General features: G+C 41.3%; 1 protein-coding gene across 5 annotated transcripts in view; it reads left to right on the top strand.

Moving 5' to 3' along the window:
* Window positions 1-15,803, top strand: part of CYLD (CYLD lysine 63 deubiquitinase) — a 38,833-nt gene that overhangs the window by 14,554 nt on the left and 8,476 nt on the right. For all 5 annotated transcript variants that reach the window (XM_081870190.1, XM_081870191.1, XM_081870193.1 and 2 more), the window contains exons 7-14: window positions 805-1,184; window positions 3,385-3,550; window positions 4,605-4,746; window positions 7,099-7,221; window positions 10,433-10,524; window positions 11,799-11,865; window positions 14,504-14,636; window positions 14,730-14,838. In XM_081870190.1, coding sequence (XP_081726316.1) covers window positions 805-1,184; window positions 3,385-3,550; window positions 4,605-4,746; window positions 7,099-7,221; window positions 10,433-10,524; window positions 11,799-11,865; window positions 14,504-14,636; window positions 14,730-14,838 — 1,212 coding nt within the window. The remainder of the gene's footprint in view (window positions 1-804; window positions 1,185-3,384; window positions 3,551-4,604; window positions 4,747-7,098; window positions 7,222-10,432; window positions 10,525-11,798; window positions 11,866-14,503; window positions 14,637-14,729; window positions 14,839-15,803) is intronic.

The raw sequence follows: 15,803 nt of genomic DNA, 5'->3' as shown, positions 1-15,803 counted from the left end.
AATACAGAACAGTGGTCTCCACACTTTCTACGTTCAGGGAACCCTTTCCGTGCCAGCTTGTCTCCTGAAGAACCCATCTGCCATAGGAACCCTGTGCACTGGAGAGGAAACTGGAGAGCTTTATAGGGTGTACGTACAGTTCGTACAGAGCAAAGGCCAAACTTGTATGGTACTTCTGATGCCTGCATGAACTGAAAGCATGCAAGAACCCCGACAAACACAAACATTCACATGCAGGTTGGGATCAACGCAGAAGACTGGTAGCAAGAACACCAGTTTCATAGAATTTAGTAGAAAAACCACTCCTTTAGTTGTAATTAAAGTAACATCCTTACATTGCAGCTAAACGTTCATCAGTTTTGTTGACTGGCAAATTAAAGAAAAATCTGATGTCCTCCTGATCTTTCTGCTTCCTCTGAAGATTTCTGTCAGAGTAAGAGCATAGATATTCACTTGGAAGTAGGTCTCATTATGTCCAATGGGGCTTACTCCCATAAATGTGTGTATAGGATTGTAGCCTGAGTCTCTTTGTTCTCTCCCCCATCCCTCCCTTGGATAAATGATGGGGAAAATGCCTGTCCCTTGTTACCACATCTCGCTTGGCTTTTTCTGAGCAATTGCCAGAGTATGCTGTTTTAAATATAAGTAGGTCATTCTTTCAGAATAGAATCTAGTGCAAGAGAGAGATGCCATGCATATTTTACTCCTTTTGTGTAGAAAGCACACAGCATTAGTTCAGACACTTAGTAAATATTATTCTAATTCATATGCTTATTTACTGTTTTTCTAAAAACAATTCAACAGTTGCTGAAGATTCTGCAAAGTCCCTTAACGACTCCTCTACTGGGTTTGGGCACTCTTCACCGCCGCTGCAGCCTCCCCCAACGAACACTTTATCTGCCGAAAACAGATTCCATTCCCTGCCTTTCAGTCTGACTAAGATGTCCAGCGGCAGCAATGCTATTGGACACAGTCCGCTCTCTTTATCTGTACAGTCGGTTATTGGAGAGGGGAATGCAGGGGCCACCCAGGAGAGCACACCGCCGATGGTAGCGCCCATCAACATGCATGGGCTAGAAGCAGGTTCCTTGGCGGAAGTAAAGGAGAACCCACCTTTCTACGGAGTAATCCGTTGGATTGGGCAGCCTCCGGGAGTCAACGAAGTGCTAGCGGGGCTTGAACTGGTAAATAACGTTCGTTTCAAAAGTTTGCCACTCCTGCCCATTTTATGTCCGGCTACTTCTTCTTTTCTTTTAAGAAACACCTGAGCCCTATTCAGGTGTTCTCCTCTCTGTGCAGTTACCATCACATAGCGATTGGGAGAGCAGGGCGTGCTTCTTGTCCCTGCCGACTCTGTATCGCAGTCACCACTTCCACAGTCCTCCAGATTATAGTTCTAAACTGCATGTGAAGCCCTCATGAATAGAAACATCTCCCTCCTGCAAAGGCTTGGGGACTGTTGGCAGAGCAGGGTGGGACACAGAAGCACTCCCCTTAAAAAGGTTGGTAATTGCATGGGGAGCGGGACGACACCTGCAGAGGGCTCTTGTTCTGCTGAACTTTGTAGTTCAAACTTGTGGCGTCAGTAGAATCTGATTCTTAGCAGTGTGAAAAGTTGTAGCTTGGTTCACAGCACAGATTTACCTTGCCCCACTTACCTCTTCAAATAGATGTTCAGTTTACCTCTTGCCTTCCTTGACAGAGGCAAGTAACAATTGTGTTTCCAGGCAAGCAGAAAAGTGGCAGAATTGCATCTCTCCTTTCCGTGCTGCCCCTTTGGCTTTGACTGGAAAGAGTAGCATGGAGATACTGTATCCAGGTCAGTTGCAATGATAAAGAGGTGAATGAGCAGCTGGAATAGTATGGATCCAGTGTGTGTGTGTGTGTGTGTGTGTGTGTGTGTGTGTGTACATACACTCAGTGATTCCATGACTATTTGAAAAGCTGAGATTCTTGCCTTGCTTAATGGCCTTGAACCTGGAGTTGTCTGACCTTTTCTGTTCATGTGGCAAGAAAGTCTCAAAGGAAGTGCTTTATGCCAGGAATTCTAGGTTAAAGAATTGCATTTTAAAAACTTGAGGGATCCCTTTCCACATCAACATTGAACCCCTTGCATGCTGCAGAAGGTTCTGGGGAAATGCATTCAAGAAGTGTGTGTGCAGGGCACTGGTAAGATCTGTTGGGCCTTGCTGCCATCTTGCATCAGCTGGGCATTTTATAAGGTACACTTGCCAAGCCCCCTCTGCAGCTTCATATTGCTGGGGACTATAAGCAAGCTGTTTTCCAGAGAAGCCTCTCTGCCATTATTGGACCTTCTCCTTCCTGAAACCGTTTGAAAGCCACTAAATACCAGCAGGATGATAGTATTTTAGATGCTGGATACACTTGCAATGTAAGACTTGTTTAATTATTGTAGTTTACATGTACTCAGTATCTGCTTTCTCCCTGTAAAGAAGCAAATTACAACAGGAAATGTAAACTGGTGTTGAAACCTGTTGCTTGTATATGTATTGCTGTATTTGCTAGTAAGCTATTTTCTTAGCAAGTGGCAAAAAAACTTTTGGGCATAATGAATTGATGTTGACATTAGAGAGAGAGATTACACTGCACAGCATCCTTAAAATCATTGCACTTAAGAATTAATAGCATGCATGCTCAACTCCCGCATGGCTAAACAAATATTGGTACCTTTGCATACAGTAATTCCCCATGGAACTTGCTGTGGGCTGATGTATTTTGTGGGAGGGAAGCAGAACAATCCTTCATCACACTTGGGGAAAAATTGGGGTGGTGAAAAATAGAATGCACTCATATTTTCATTTCCCCCCATCACCTACAATGGGCTAGCAGACTAAAAATGAAAGTTTTGAGCTATCTATTCAAAAGGTACGCAAAGCACTTGGATTTGCTCTCTCCAAATGCCTTATTAAATTTGCATTTTCAGTTCTATGTTGAGCTGTCCATGAGTTTTGAGTGTTTAGATATGTGGTCTCTTTTTCCGTTGACTTAGGTTTTCCCCACCGAAATAGTTTTACAATTGTAAATAGAATTTTCAGAGAAGATGGCATTGCTTAATGTGGCTTTTAGCATGATGTTGCTGTGGCTTAATCAGGTCATCCCTTTAGAGCTGATATGGCAGACTCGGCACACACAGTGCAACCTTGTCAAACACTGCTGTTGCTTGACTGCCATTTGTTTTGGCCTGTGTGGGCAGAGGCTCTTGGGGAGACTGAAGGATGCTTACAGGATTGCACCCAGTTCATGGCTTCATAGCCAAAAAACTATTAGGTGCTTCAAATATGATATTAAGGAATAGCTTCCAAGGTGCTGCATGTGTTAGTTTTTCCATTAAGGCAGGTAAGTCTGCCTGTTTGCCTTTTCCAGGAAGACGAATGTGCAGGCTGTACTGATGGAACATTTAAAGGAACTCGATACTTTACCTGTGCACCCAAGAAGGCTCTCTTCGTTAAGTTGAAGAGCTGCAGGCCAGATTCCAGATTTGCTTCATTGCAGCCTGTGTCCAACCAGATTGAACGCTGCAACTCCTTAGGTATTGCTCTTTTCTTTCCCTCTGTTTCCTATTTCTATCTAGCCATGTAAAATTAAGTCTCTCTCGATTAGGAGTAAATTTAATACATTTCCATATCAATTTATTTATAGTTAGCACCTTCAAAAGGCTTTTTAAAACAAAACAAAACCTATTTGAAATGGGTAACAAATGAAAAACACTTGAACAAGCAGATTATTGTTTTATTGTTTACTAAATTTCCATCCTGCCCTTCATCCTGAAGGAGCCCAGGACTGTTACAGTAGCTCCAGCATCCGGGCAGGTTGATGTGGGGAAAAGCACTCTGTCAGGTATTTCGGACCCAAGTCAATTAGGGCTTTATATGTCTGTGTTGAACAATGGGCTCAGTAGCAAATTGACAACCAGTAGACTTTATTAAGTAAGAAATGACTGTAAAAGAAATGCTTTCATGCTGTTGCTTCCTATACTTATGGCATCTGAAGTATATTTGAAATTATTGTCAGTTATAGCTAGTATTTGGAAGTATCAGCACGAAGATGGCCTCTGTGGTTTTAGATCCTTGTTTTTTATGGATACTGAAGATGAAAAGTACTACAGGCTTGGGACACTTGAGCTTTTTGACATGTATGAACTGTCCTCTTTAACCTCACCCTAGCATCTTCAGTGTTGGTTCATTATTTCTAGCAGGTTACCGTTGTTCTGTGTTGGAAGAAGTTATTTCCGTGTTGCACAGCCCCCTGCCATATCTGAGAGCAAAAAAGTCTGGCGGGGGGAGGTGCTGGAGGAAATTGCATGAACGTCCAGGTGCAAAGGGAGGCAGGATGATCAGATATTGCTTGGTTGTGTACGTGGGAGAAATTAAACTGCCAAAGCCAAGGGAGTGAGGTGGAGGAGGAGGAGCAGGTAGCTACTTCTATGCAAGCCATACCAGTCAAAGAACCCCTGAGGCCTCACCATCTGCTTCTCAGTTCCTCCAAGGACAAACATTGCCACTTCATTCTCCCTTGCTGCTGCAGCTCTTGGATCCACGAAGGAGTTTGAGTCCCTTGCTTACTCTCAACCTTTTGTCTTTAAGCTTTTGGGGGTTACCTAAGTGAAGTGGTTGAAGAAAACACTCCCCCCAAAATGGAAAAAGAAGGTCTAGAAACTATGATTGGAAAGAAGAAAGGAATTCAGGGTCACTATAACTCCTGCTACCTGGATTCCACCTTGTTCTGGTAAGTATTTAAGGAGCTGTCCTTTAAACGCCTAGATGAGGGGAAAGGACATGAGTGCACAACAAACAGTGCAAATATTTCAGATGAAAGTTCAGTAGAGTGACATTAGCCATCTATTGTGCCTTGCTGTGCAATGAATGGAGCTCACTGAAAGTAGCTTGACCTGTAAAGGTGAGGAATTCGGTGTGGGTGATTTTCTCAGTGAAGCCATTTCCTGATGCTTTAATCTCAATCTGCTGTGTCAGATTTCTTTTTGGGGAGGCTGGGAAGCACCTCACTGCCTCTTGCATGGCTGGATGAGTGGAGGAGGAGGACGACGACGTAGTGGCAGGTGAAGGTCCATGGGGAAAGTTGTAAATGGATCAAATGAGGTGACACTACTGGGGTTCTGCTGTGGCCTTGTCCACAGTATGGGATGTAACACGACCAGCCTCTTTATTTATATTGCACTTATAGAATACCTAGCTCTTTGTGATAGACGGCTATTACAGCGGAGTCTGAAATTGCAAAATCAACTCTGCTTTGTTGTGCTTCCTTAACAAATCAAACACACCTGTCCCAATAATGCAAAAATACATGTTTACCAAAAACAAGCTGTCAGGGGTTCAGGAGCAGAGACACAGGAGAAGGAGCAAATGGAGAGTGAGGAGGAGGAATACGAGGGGGGTGTAGGCAGTGACAGTGGTCAGAGAGAGTCCACGAGTCTCTCCAGCGAATCGGAAGATTCACAGAGAGGAGCGCCGATGGCCAGGGCAAGGGGGGTGCCAAGGGGGAAACCCCAGAAGGAAGGGGCCAGCAGGGACTCCCTGAGCAGCAGTTGGAAATCAGGACCAGCGTCCCCACCAGAGCGTAGTGGGGGGGAGGAGTCCCAGGCATCGGGACCAGTCTTCCCACCACCAGAGGGAGGAGATGAGTCAGGATTGGCCACGCCTCCATCGGAGAGCGGGGAAACGGTCAAGAGGAAAGTCACCGGCTGGGCGCGCGCGCCAAGTTCAAATGTACAGGCGAGCGGCACAGCAGGTAGCCCGGATAGGGAGCCAGGTCCCAAAGCCCGCCGGAAGGAAGGGCAAGAATCAGGGGGGTCAGCGTCAGAAGAGTCCAGGAGGGAGGAAACCCCAGGGGGCAGAAGGACCCAGAGGAGGAAGGAACGGCACAGGAGGTGGAGCCGGGCTAGGATCTTAAACTGGTGCGGAAGGGGCAGTGACTCAGAGGAGACTTCGCCTATCTAGAGTCTAGACGTAGGGTTGCACGCTCTGGCTTTAAAATGGAAATTATACTTCAATAAAGACTTTTGTACATAATATCAGCCTGGCGTTGGTCCTCTGTGAGCTGGGACCTAGAGGGAGCCCTGACACAAGCAAACTTGAGAGCAGCAATAGCAGCCAGGCAAAAAAGCACACAATCTACATTACCAGTTGGAGAGCACCTGATCCTTCCCTGTCGTCGCCTCACTGTCTTCTACAGCAAGGATGGGGAACCTGTAGCCCTCCAGAGGTTGTTGGACTACAACTCCCATCAGCCCTGGTCCTTATGGCCAGTGGTCACGGATGATGGGAGTTCATCAGCTTCTGGGGGGATTGCAGATTCCTCATCCCTGTGCTACTGGCCTAAAACTTTCCATAGGTTTTAGAGTTCTTCCCCTCCACTTTCATGTAGGGTGGTGGTAGCAGAGCCACATCTGCTTCCTAGATCTCATAAAATTGTGATGTGGCAGCCAACCCCTTAACCAGCTGTTCTCTCCAGGAAGTAGATGACTGTGAGTTCTCTGCCATAAAACTGTCAATAAATAAACATAAAAATAAAGGAAAAACCCTCTCTGCAGGCCCTCATTTCATTGTATGACAGTTGTATTGACTATCATAATCTCTTGAGAGTGGGATTGCACTTGTGGCTGCTGTTTGACAGCTTTGGCTAAATCTCACCCTGGCAGCAAGCTTGCATTTTCCCCTCGAGAAACTGGGAGGGATGGTATGCTTCTGATGTCTTTCAATCAAAATTGCCTAACTTCATCTCTCCTACCTCTAGTCTGCTCCTTATTCTACTTGCTGCTCCTTTTAACATTTGATGGTAGAGTTCACATTCTGTATACTTTGCAAAGTGGCTCAAACTTCCTTTGTAAAGTGTAAGGTAGTACGCATAGTAGTCTCAGCTTTTGGCAAGACTGGAACAATTCCCTGCCAAAACTCAGATCCTCTTGCTGGCAGTAAGGAATAGTTCTAGTTTCTTCTGTTAGTAGCAGCAGTACATAGTGGCAATGCAAGAGTGAGATGCCCTTCACAAGCATCTCAGCTTTAGGGTATCCTCTATTGTTGCTGTGTTTCCAGATTGAAATTGGCTTCTCCCCTCTTTCAGCCTGTTTGCATTCAGCTCTGTTTTGGACACAGTCTTGCTTAGACCAAAAGAGAAAAATGATGTAGAATATTACAGTGAAACTCAAGAGCTTCTGCGGACAGAGATAGTGAATCCTCTCAGAATGTAAGTACGGGCAAATGAATTGTTTCAAAATTTTCAATAGTTTTCAAAATGTATTCCTTGCTTACCATTTCTAGTCTTCCCTGTACAATGTATAGATAGGTGAAGAGCCGAGTGTATTATTGGCAAATACAGGCAGATGGTGAAGGCTTAGATATGTGGCCTGCACCCTAGAGCGTGATCCAGAATCCTTTTTTTTTTTTTTTTTAATACTTTTTTATTCGAGCTTTAAATAATACACATGTCTATATAAATATACATTGTACAAATCATCATATCACTGAACGTATAAACATACATATAAATAAATTATTGTTAATTTTTTCTTTTTTACAAAAGAGGAAAGAAAAAAAAGGTTCAAAAAACAAAAATTTCTTATCATCAAAACAAAAAAAAAAAAAACAAAAACAAAAACAAAACCCCTTTGGACTTTATTTAGTCCTGGACTTCCCTCCACCCTATTGGTAAGTATCAAATAATCCTACATTCACGTATTTTCTCTTAATCTTAAATATTAGACATTCTCTGTTAGAGTTAATCCAGGCCCACCAGTGTCTTCTACTATTTATTTTCAATATATTTCCAGTATTTACTCCAATTTTTATGAAATTTTTGCTCATCTTGGTCTCGTATTCTACCCGTTAATCTAGCAAGTTCGGCGTATTCCACCATTTTAATCTGCCAATCACTTATACTAGGTATGGTTTCCATTTTCCAGTTTTGTGCCAGCATAGTTCTTGCGGCTGTGGTGGCATAGAGGAATATATTCTTGTCTTCTTTTTTAATCTCTTTACCCAACATTCCTAGCAGAAAGGCTTCAGGTTTTTTGGGAAAAGTATATTTAAGAATTTTTTAAGTTCATTATATATTAGTTCCCAAATTTTTTTCACTTTATTACATAACCACCACATGTGGTAAAAATCGCCTTCTGCTTCCCCACATTTCCAGCATCTTTTGTTCTTTAACCTGTAGATTTTAGCTAGTTTCACAGGTGTAAGATGCCACCTATATATCATCTTCCACATATTTTCCCTCAGTGCCATACACGCCGTAGACTTTGTGTTATTATTCCATAATTCTAACCACCTTTCAAAATCAATGTTATAACCCACGTCTATCGCCCACTTTGTCATTGCCTCCTTCACCTCCTCGTCTTTACTGTACCACTCCAGTAATATGTCGTAAATCCTAGACAGTGTTTTACTCTTTCCCTCTATTACCTCCACACTAAACCTAGATTTTTTATCTTCAAATCCTGAATTCTTTTTGTCTTCAATTAACAAACCATTCACCTGGTGGTATTGTAGCCAACTTGTGAAAAAAGATTTTATCTGCTCGTATGGTCTAAGTTTCAGACCTTGTTCTGATTTGGTTATAAGTTCTTCATAAGTGGCATTCTTCTCTTCCATATTAGTTTTCTTAACAGTCAACACCTCTATTGGTGAAATCCACCAAGGAGTCTTCCTTTCCAAAAGATTTTTATTCCTCTCCCATACCTGGAGTATTGGACCCCTAAAAATATGGTTTAGGAAGCCCCTGTGTGCCTTCACCTTTCCGTACCACAGGTACGAGTGCCACCCGAACCTGTTGTCGAAGCCCTCCAGATCTAGTAATTCTCTGTTTTCCAATCTTATCCAATCTTTTAACCACAATAAACATGCCGCTTCATAATATAGACTCAGGTCCGGTAGGGAAAAGCCCCCTCTTTCCTTTTTATCTACTAATATTTTCATTTTAATTCGCGGTCTTTTTCCCTGCCAGATGTATCTCGCCAAGGTTCTCTGCCATTCTTGGCATTGCTTTGGACCTTTGAGTACCGGGATAGTTTGAAATAAAAACAGCATTCTGGGTAGAACGTTCATTTTTACAACTGCTATCCTTCCTAAGAAGGATAGTCTCATTCTGTCCCAAATTTCCAAATCTTTCTTAATGTTTTTCCAGGTGGTCTCATAATTATCTTTAAACAGGTTAATATTCTTAGCCGTAATCCATACCCCAAGGTATTTTACCTTTTTTGCCATCATTATTCCCACCCTTTGCTCTAGATCTACCGTTTCTTCCTTAGTTAAATTTTTAACCAACATCTTAGTTTTGTTCTTATTAACCTTGAGTCCTGACACAGTGCCAAATTCTTCAAATTTTTGTAGAGCTTCTTTTACGCTATGCTTTGGGTCTTGAAGGGTTAGTACAATATCATCGGCAAAGGCTTTGATTTTATATTCATTCAATCCTACCTTGATTCCTTTAACTTCTGTTGTTTCCCTCAATCTTTTAATGAATATTTCCAGTACTGTTATAAATAGTAGGGGAGATAGAGGGCAGCCTTGTCTAGTACCTTTATGTATATTAAAGAATTCTGAAGTTGTATTGTTTATTACAAGTTTTGCCTTTTGTTCATGATAGATAGCTTCTATGCCTCTTCTAAATCTTTCACCCATCCCCAACACTGTCAGACTTTTCTTCAGGAAGTCCCATGAAATATTATCAAATGCCTTTTCGGCATCTATGAATACCAGGGCGGCCTGCACGTCTATTCTAGTATCTAGGTATTCAATTATGTCTATTACATTTCTTACGTTATCCCTCAGTTGTCTCCCTGGGAGGAAGAGCGTGATCCAGAATCCTATGTAACATGCAGGTATTTCTTTGGCAGAATTCCTTGAAAGCAGAAAGTTTGGAAACGACTTTGCTAAATCAACCTTCCCAGTTTCTACCTAGCCCTTTCAACTCTTTTCTTGTTTAACCTATGCTGCTTTTTTTATATAGTTCCAGCTCCCTGGGTTTTGTCAGCAAGGTGTGGCATTCCTGATGTGGAACTCAATATCATTTCTGCTGGGATGAGTACAATGAGAAAATGAAAGGGCCCTTTGTTTTCATTCCTAGAAGAGCAGTTGCAAGAATGTTGCATATATTCAGAATATGTATGGAGGCTTCGAAACAAGTTGGCTCTGAGTATAGCTGCATTGCCCTCAATTCAGAAAACCGATATACTTCTTCAAAATGTGGAGCTCAGAAACTGAGAGCCCATTATTAGGTTACCTTAGCATTTTCTTTGTTGCTTGTTCTCATTCTGCTCTACTAATGTGTGGAACAAGGAAGTTTTATAGTTACCCATTCTGCCAGTTCTGTGTATCCCCATGTGCCTTAAATCTCCATATCCCTTTGAGGTTCACCATTTCTCTCTCTCCTCAGACTCTTCATCTTTTTATTCTAGATATGGATATGTCTGTGCAACAAAAATAATGAAGCTGAGGAAAATCCTGGAAAAAGTGGAAGCAGCTTCAGGGTTTACCTCTGAAGAGAAAGGTAACTTGATTTATTTCTTTTTATTTAAGAAGTTTATATACTGCTTTTCATTGTATATCCCAAAATGGATTACCAAAAATAAAACTCAATTTTATTTGAGCTTTACCAAACTCTGTAGCATTGGTGAGGGAAAGGGAGTGAATAGGGATGGGTGTTTCTGTTACAAACTGAAAGTTCTGAATTGTGAGTGATATTGAGAGAGATGGTTCTGAGCTGGTGCCAAATTTATTAGTGACTGCCAGAACGTTACTATTTATCAGCAAAAAATCTGAAATACCACCCATTTCAGAGTTGCATCAGAAAAGTTTGAAACATGATGCTCCTGACTAAACTGATGTCTTTTTCCAGGAGCTATTATAGAAAGCAAGCGGATAAGTTTGTGTAAATATGCTTCTATTTATTTATTATGCTTTAGAACAGTCTCCAAGATCAGGAAGCGATGGATCCAAGTGCAAGTTCAAGGATTTCCATTTGCTCAACAGAACTTCTCGTACCTCTCCTCCCTACTGTCTGACCCTACCTACAGTCTGTTCTGGAGGTTCCCCAGTCCTCCAGAGCTGATTTGGGATTGGTGCAGGGGGCATGTGGGAAGAGGAGGGGGAGGTTCCATTGTGCAATCCTTGTGCTTATGGAATGACCTGATTGGATACAACCCAATCTGTTTCCTCCCTCAAAGTTTTAGTTTAACTCTCTTGTGCTCATATACCGTGCTTATACTATATTTCTGGCTATATGGCTTTTGAAGAGCATATTTTAGAGACAATCCACTACATGTTTTGAAAAGTTGTTTGTTGGCTATACATTTGGACACGTCTTAAGATATTGCAACCAAAGTTCCTGAAATCATTTGGATACCATTGGGTGCCATTTTGAATATTTTGAAATGGCGCTTGTTTCAACCAGTGATTTCATAACAGCTGGGGTTTTTTCTGCTTAGAATTCCTGAGTGATGTTGGGTATGAGGTGGCTAATGCTTAATATAGCTAGGTTAATGTACTATATTTTTGTGTGTGTGCATAATAATGTCATTAGAATATTGGAGAGTTTCAGCTAAGTTTGTATTTTTTTTAGAATGATAATGGAGAAATTGAGTCTTGATAATCTTGACTATTTAACTGTTTTTATAAATCTTTGTGTATTCAACCGTTTATAAAATATGCTCCCTGCTCTTTGCCAGTTTGGTTAAAATGATTTTTTATGTGAACATTTATTTTAAAATTATTTGGGTCTTACATATTAGTCTTTGTTTGATATACAACTCTCTTTTCCCCCAGATCCTGAAGAATTCTTGAATATTTTGTTTCATCATATTTTGAGAGTAGAGCCACTGTTAAAGATAAGGTAAAATATTCCTCTGCTAAAGTCATGTTTCAAAATGAAGTTTAGGACTTCAGGAACATGAGCTTTCAGAGAATGTTTGGTTGAATTCAAACCTGCTTTTTAGAGGTATACAATTCTAGAAGTCTGACTGCATTCAAGACATCGATTTATGATGGAAATGCTGTGAAAACTGAGTTGAGCTTAATCCTTTACCTAGTGATCATAGGCAACAAGGAACTTTACACAGGCAAGTGGGTTACAGGATGCTGGGTGGGGGCAGGACTAAGCACTCTGCCCCTCCTTCTGGCAGCCCCCTGCATTTCCATGATTGCCTTGTCTACACCCCACATAAAATCACAGCCTACATATTTAGTTTGCTATTAAAAAAATAACAAAACCCACCACCAGCCCCTCGTATCACTAAAAGCAGACTAGTAAAAAAGGGGGGCATCTAGTAACTTGTGGTCTTCAGTGTATGGGCCTTTAGTTGCACATCTCGTTACATTTTGTACTACTGTTTATGACATTGAGGATTTCCCCACCACCACCACCTCTGTTCCAAAAATTGCCGTGATTTTGGGAGGGGTGTCTGTGTGTTGTATTGAATGGCCATACAATCCAATTTTTCATACATGTTCACACTGGGCCAAAAATTTAGCTCTGCCTAAAGTTGCTCACCTGATAAACTAGTAGCTTGAATTTCCCCTGCATTGAATTCCTTTTTTAAAAAAATACAATTTTTATTAACAGGCCAATCAAAGCACATTAATTCCAAATCACATTAGTTCCAAATTATACAGCCATATTTTTAAAATTTTGTTGGGGGTACCCATACTTCAAGCTCCGAAAGGGATCCAAACTTCACTCTTGCTGCTGCTTTAATTAAACAGTTCTATCCAGTTCTGTCCAGATAGTCTCTTTGTTATTTTCCTCATCTTCTTGTTGTTATCATATATTCCTTTCTTTGTGATCTCTGATAATCTTCACAAGCGGGTTGAAAACAAATATATCCTGTGTGGGTTTTGCACTCTCCAAGAGTCATATCACATAAAGGACAGATGCCATTTCCACACCTCCGTAAAGAACATTCCCACAGTCTGTCCGTTGATTTCCACAGGCTTGCCGATCTATATCTCAGGGGGCCCTGCCAGGTCAAGATCACATTCTGATAACCATACATTCACATTCCGATGACCCTGGTCCTCCTCCCCCTCGTCCTCCTATGGGCAAGCCTGTCTTAACGAAACTCCATTTATAACTGCGTTATAAAACTTTCTTTCCATTCCCCGATGTTTCCACCAGTCCTCTCTTTGATCAGTAATTCATTTCCACACAGTTCTTAACTCCTGCTTGTGATTAGTAATTTGCAATGATTCTTCTCTCTGGAGAAGAGGGTTATTGGTACTCACATAAGACAAAAAAAGAAAAGTTTTTTCCTCCCCCCCCCTTTCCGTTTCACTCCAACATACCAATCTTTTAGTGATGATTCTTCACTTGATTTATTTGTCCAACCCGTCGCTCCACTCACAGAGATCCCATTAATCAGCAGTCTTTACTCCCAATCTTCACTTGATGTATGTGCATTAGCTTCTTTCCAATTATATATTTCCAATTATATATTTCGAGCTAATGCGAACCAGTGCGCGATTAGAGACAGCGTCAGGGAGAGCCGACCTCAGCCGAGGGCTTCGTGCCAAGTGTCCTCACCCCCTTCTTTCGAATCCGGGGGTGAATTATGGACACAGCTGGCAAGGCAGTCCCCCCCCATTCCCTTGGGGGGGGCAAGGGAGGCTGCATACTACCATATCAGCCTCTTAATTACCTCGTGTGGGTCGGAGTGATGTTATTGTCGGCCATCTTCCAATGCGCCCCCTAGTGGCCCCCCCTGCATTGAATTCCTGATTGGATATGACTACCAGGCAAGTTAGTAAATATGAAGCAGTTTTAGTTTCATCCTTGTCATATTGAGTGTTTGGGATGCCCCCACAAGCTCTCATATCCATTCCTTCTTCACAGTCATGCAAACTTTCCCTTCCCTGGCTCTCCCTTGTTAAGTATTAAATATGATTCAGTAGTACATCTGCTTGGGTACAAATGACCCTTGTTAAACAGCGGTTACAATCTGTATAACTGAACATTCATTTCAGAAGTATGGGAGTCAACATTACTGTATTCACTTTGTTTATGAATGGTCTTAATTGATATATAATAGTGAAAGGGCTGTCAAAAAAGACTGAAATCCAGGTAATCCAACAGGTATTTCTATATCTCTTAGTTGGAACATCATAGCTGACAAAGGATGGTAATCTGTTGAGAGGATTTAAACACTGTCTTGAACACCCATGTAGGAAAAGAAGGTTGGATTAAGACTAAATTAGTTGGACTTGGATCCCACAATGTGACAAATCATGATTTAAATCCAATTGAAAACAATGGGACTTGAGATCAACTAACATAATCTGGATCCAGCTCTATTTTTTTTAATTGCCTTACAAAATGCTTAATCTTTCCCACTCCTTTCCCAAAGTTATTTTTTAGTTTTTGTAACAGAAGACATTTGTCCAAATGGATGAAAGAATAGTTAAATGTCCTCTTGTTCATCATTAAGCCTTATCATTTTTTTATCAAAATCTGTTTTGAAAATATACTCTTTTCTTAGATCAGCTGGTCAAAAGGTTCAAGACTGCTACTTCTATCAGATTTTTATGGACAAGAATGAGAAGGTTGGAGTTCCTACAATTCAGCAGCTACTGGAATGGTCTTTTATCAACAGCAACTTGAAATTTGCAGAGGTTTGGAGGATATTATTTGCTTTCATAACATTTTTACCCGTTGGATGTATAATTTCACTAAAACAGCTGCATTTTTTTCTTGGCTCTTGCTAGGCACCCTCATGTCTGATTATTCAGATGCCTCGATTTGGAAAGGACTTCAAAATGTTCAACAAAATCTTTCCATCACTGGAATTAAATATCACAGACCTACTGGAAGACAGTGAGCATAAAATATTGTTCATGACACTATCGCTGATTATAGAGTATTTAGAAATAGTTTTATTTCTTCTGGTATTTGGTGGTGTTTGGCTACTGCACAGACTGGTGGTGCTATGAGCCATGTGAATCATATTTTATTTGGCATATTTTATTTCTGTTAACAGAAATTTTGTCTAACATTTTGCTCACAAAGTAGTAGGAGAACCGCATACTTGTGGTTGACTGTGGACAGGCTTTAGGGGTGGTCCAACCTTGACCACAATTCCTTCTGCCTTCATTCTCTTTTTGTCAGGATAGATGACGTTTATATACATACAAAATTGGACCCATTTTTCCAGACCATGTTTATTACACTGGTAGTCTTACCTGCCGTCAGGAAACTTGGAACATATACAGCAGTACTGGTGAATCTGTGGTTTTCCTGATACTGCTGGCCTCTAAACTCCCATTAACCCCTGGTCAATAAACAGGGATGCTGTCTATAATTTATTATCCACTCTTCGCCCTAAGGTTCTGGGTTGCAACCATTAAAGCACAACATGAAAAAACAGTTAAAACAACTTAAAATTACAAATCACAAAAATAAGGTGGGTTCTAAAAATATGCACCTCAAAAACACATAGAGGTGTTTTTTTCTACAATCAAGCAGTATATAAAGTTTATGAAATAAAACAAGTGTCAAAAGCCAGCATAAAGTGGTGTTTATTCAGCATTCAACAAAAGCTGTATAATGAAGATGCCAGATGCACATTTGTGGGGTGGAAATACCACGACTTAAGGGCAGCCACCGATAATACCTTTTCCTGGGCTGCCACCTAACCCCCCTTCAAGCTTTTGGGAGTGGTCAAATGACCAATAGGGTCTCTCCGCTGATTTTAACACCTGATTGGGTCTGTAGGAAATGGTAGTCCAGCAACATCTAGAGAGTCACAAGTACTTCACTCTAGGTGTGTATGGAGTTCCCTG

This window comes from Podarcis erhardii (genome assembly GCF_964252035.2).
Source record: "Podarcis erhardii genome assembly, chromosome: 7".
Taxonomy (NCBI): Eukaryota; Metazoa; Chordata; class Lepidosauria; order Squamata; family Lacertidae; genus Podarcis; species Podarcis erhardii.
The sequence above is the reverse complement of the archived record's forward strand: the minus strand, read 5'-3'. Positions and strand labels throughout refer to the sequence as shown.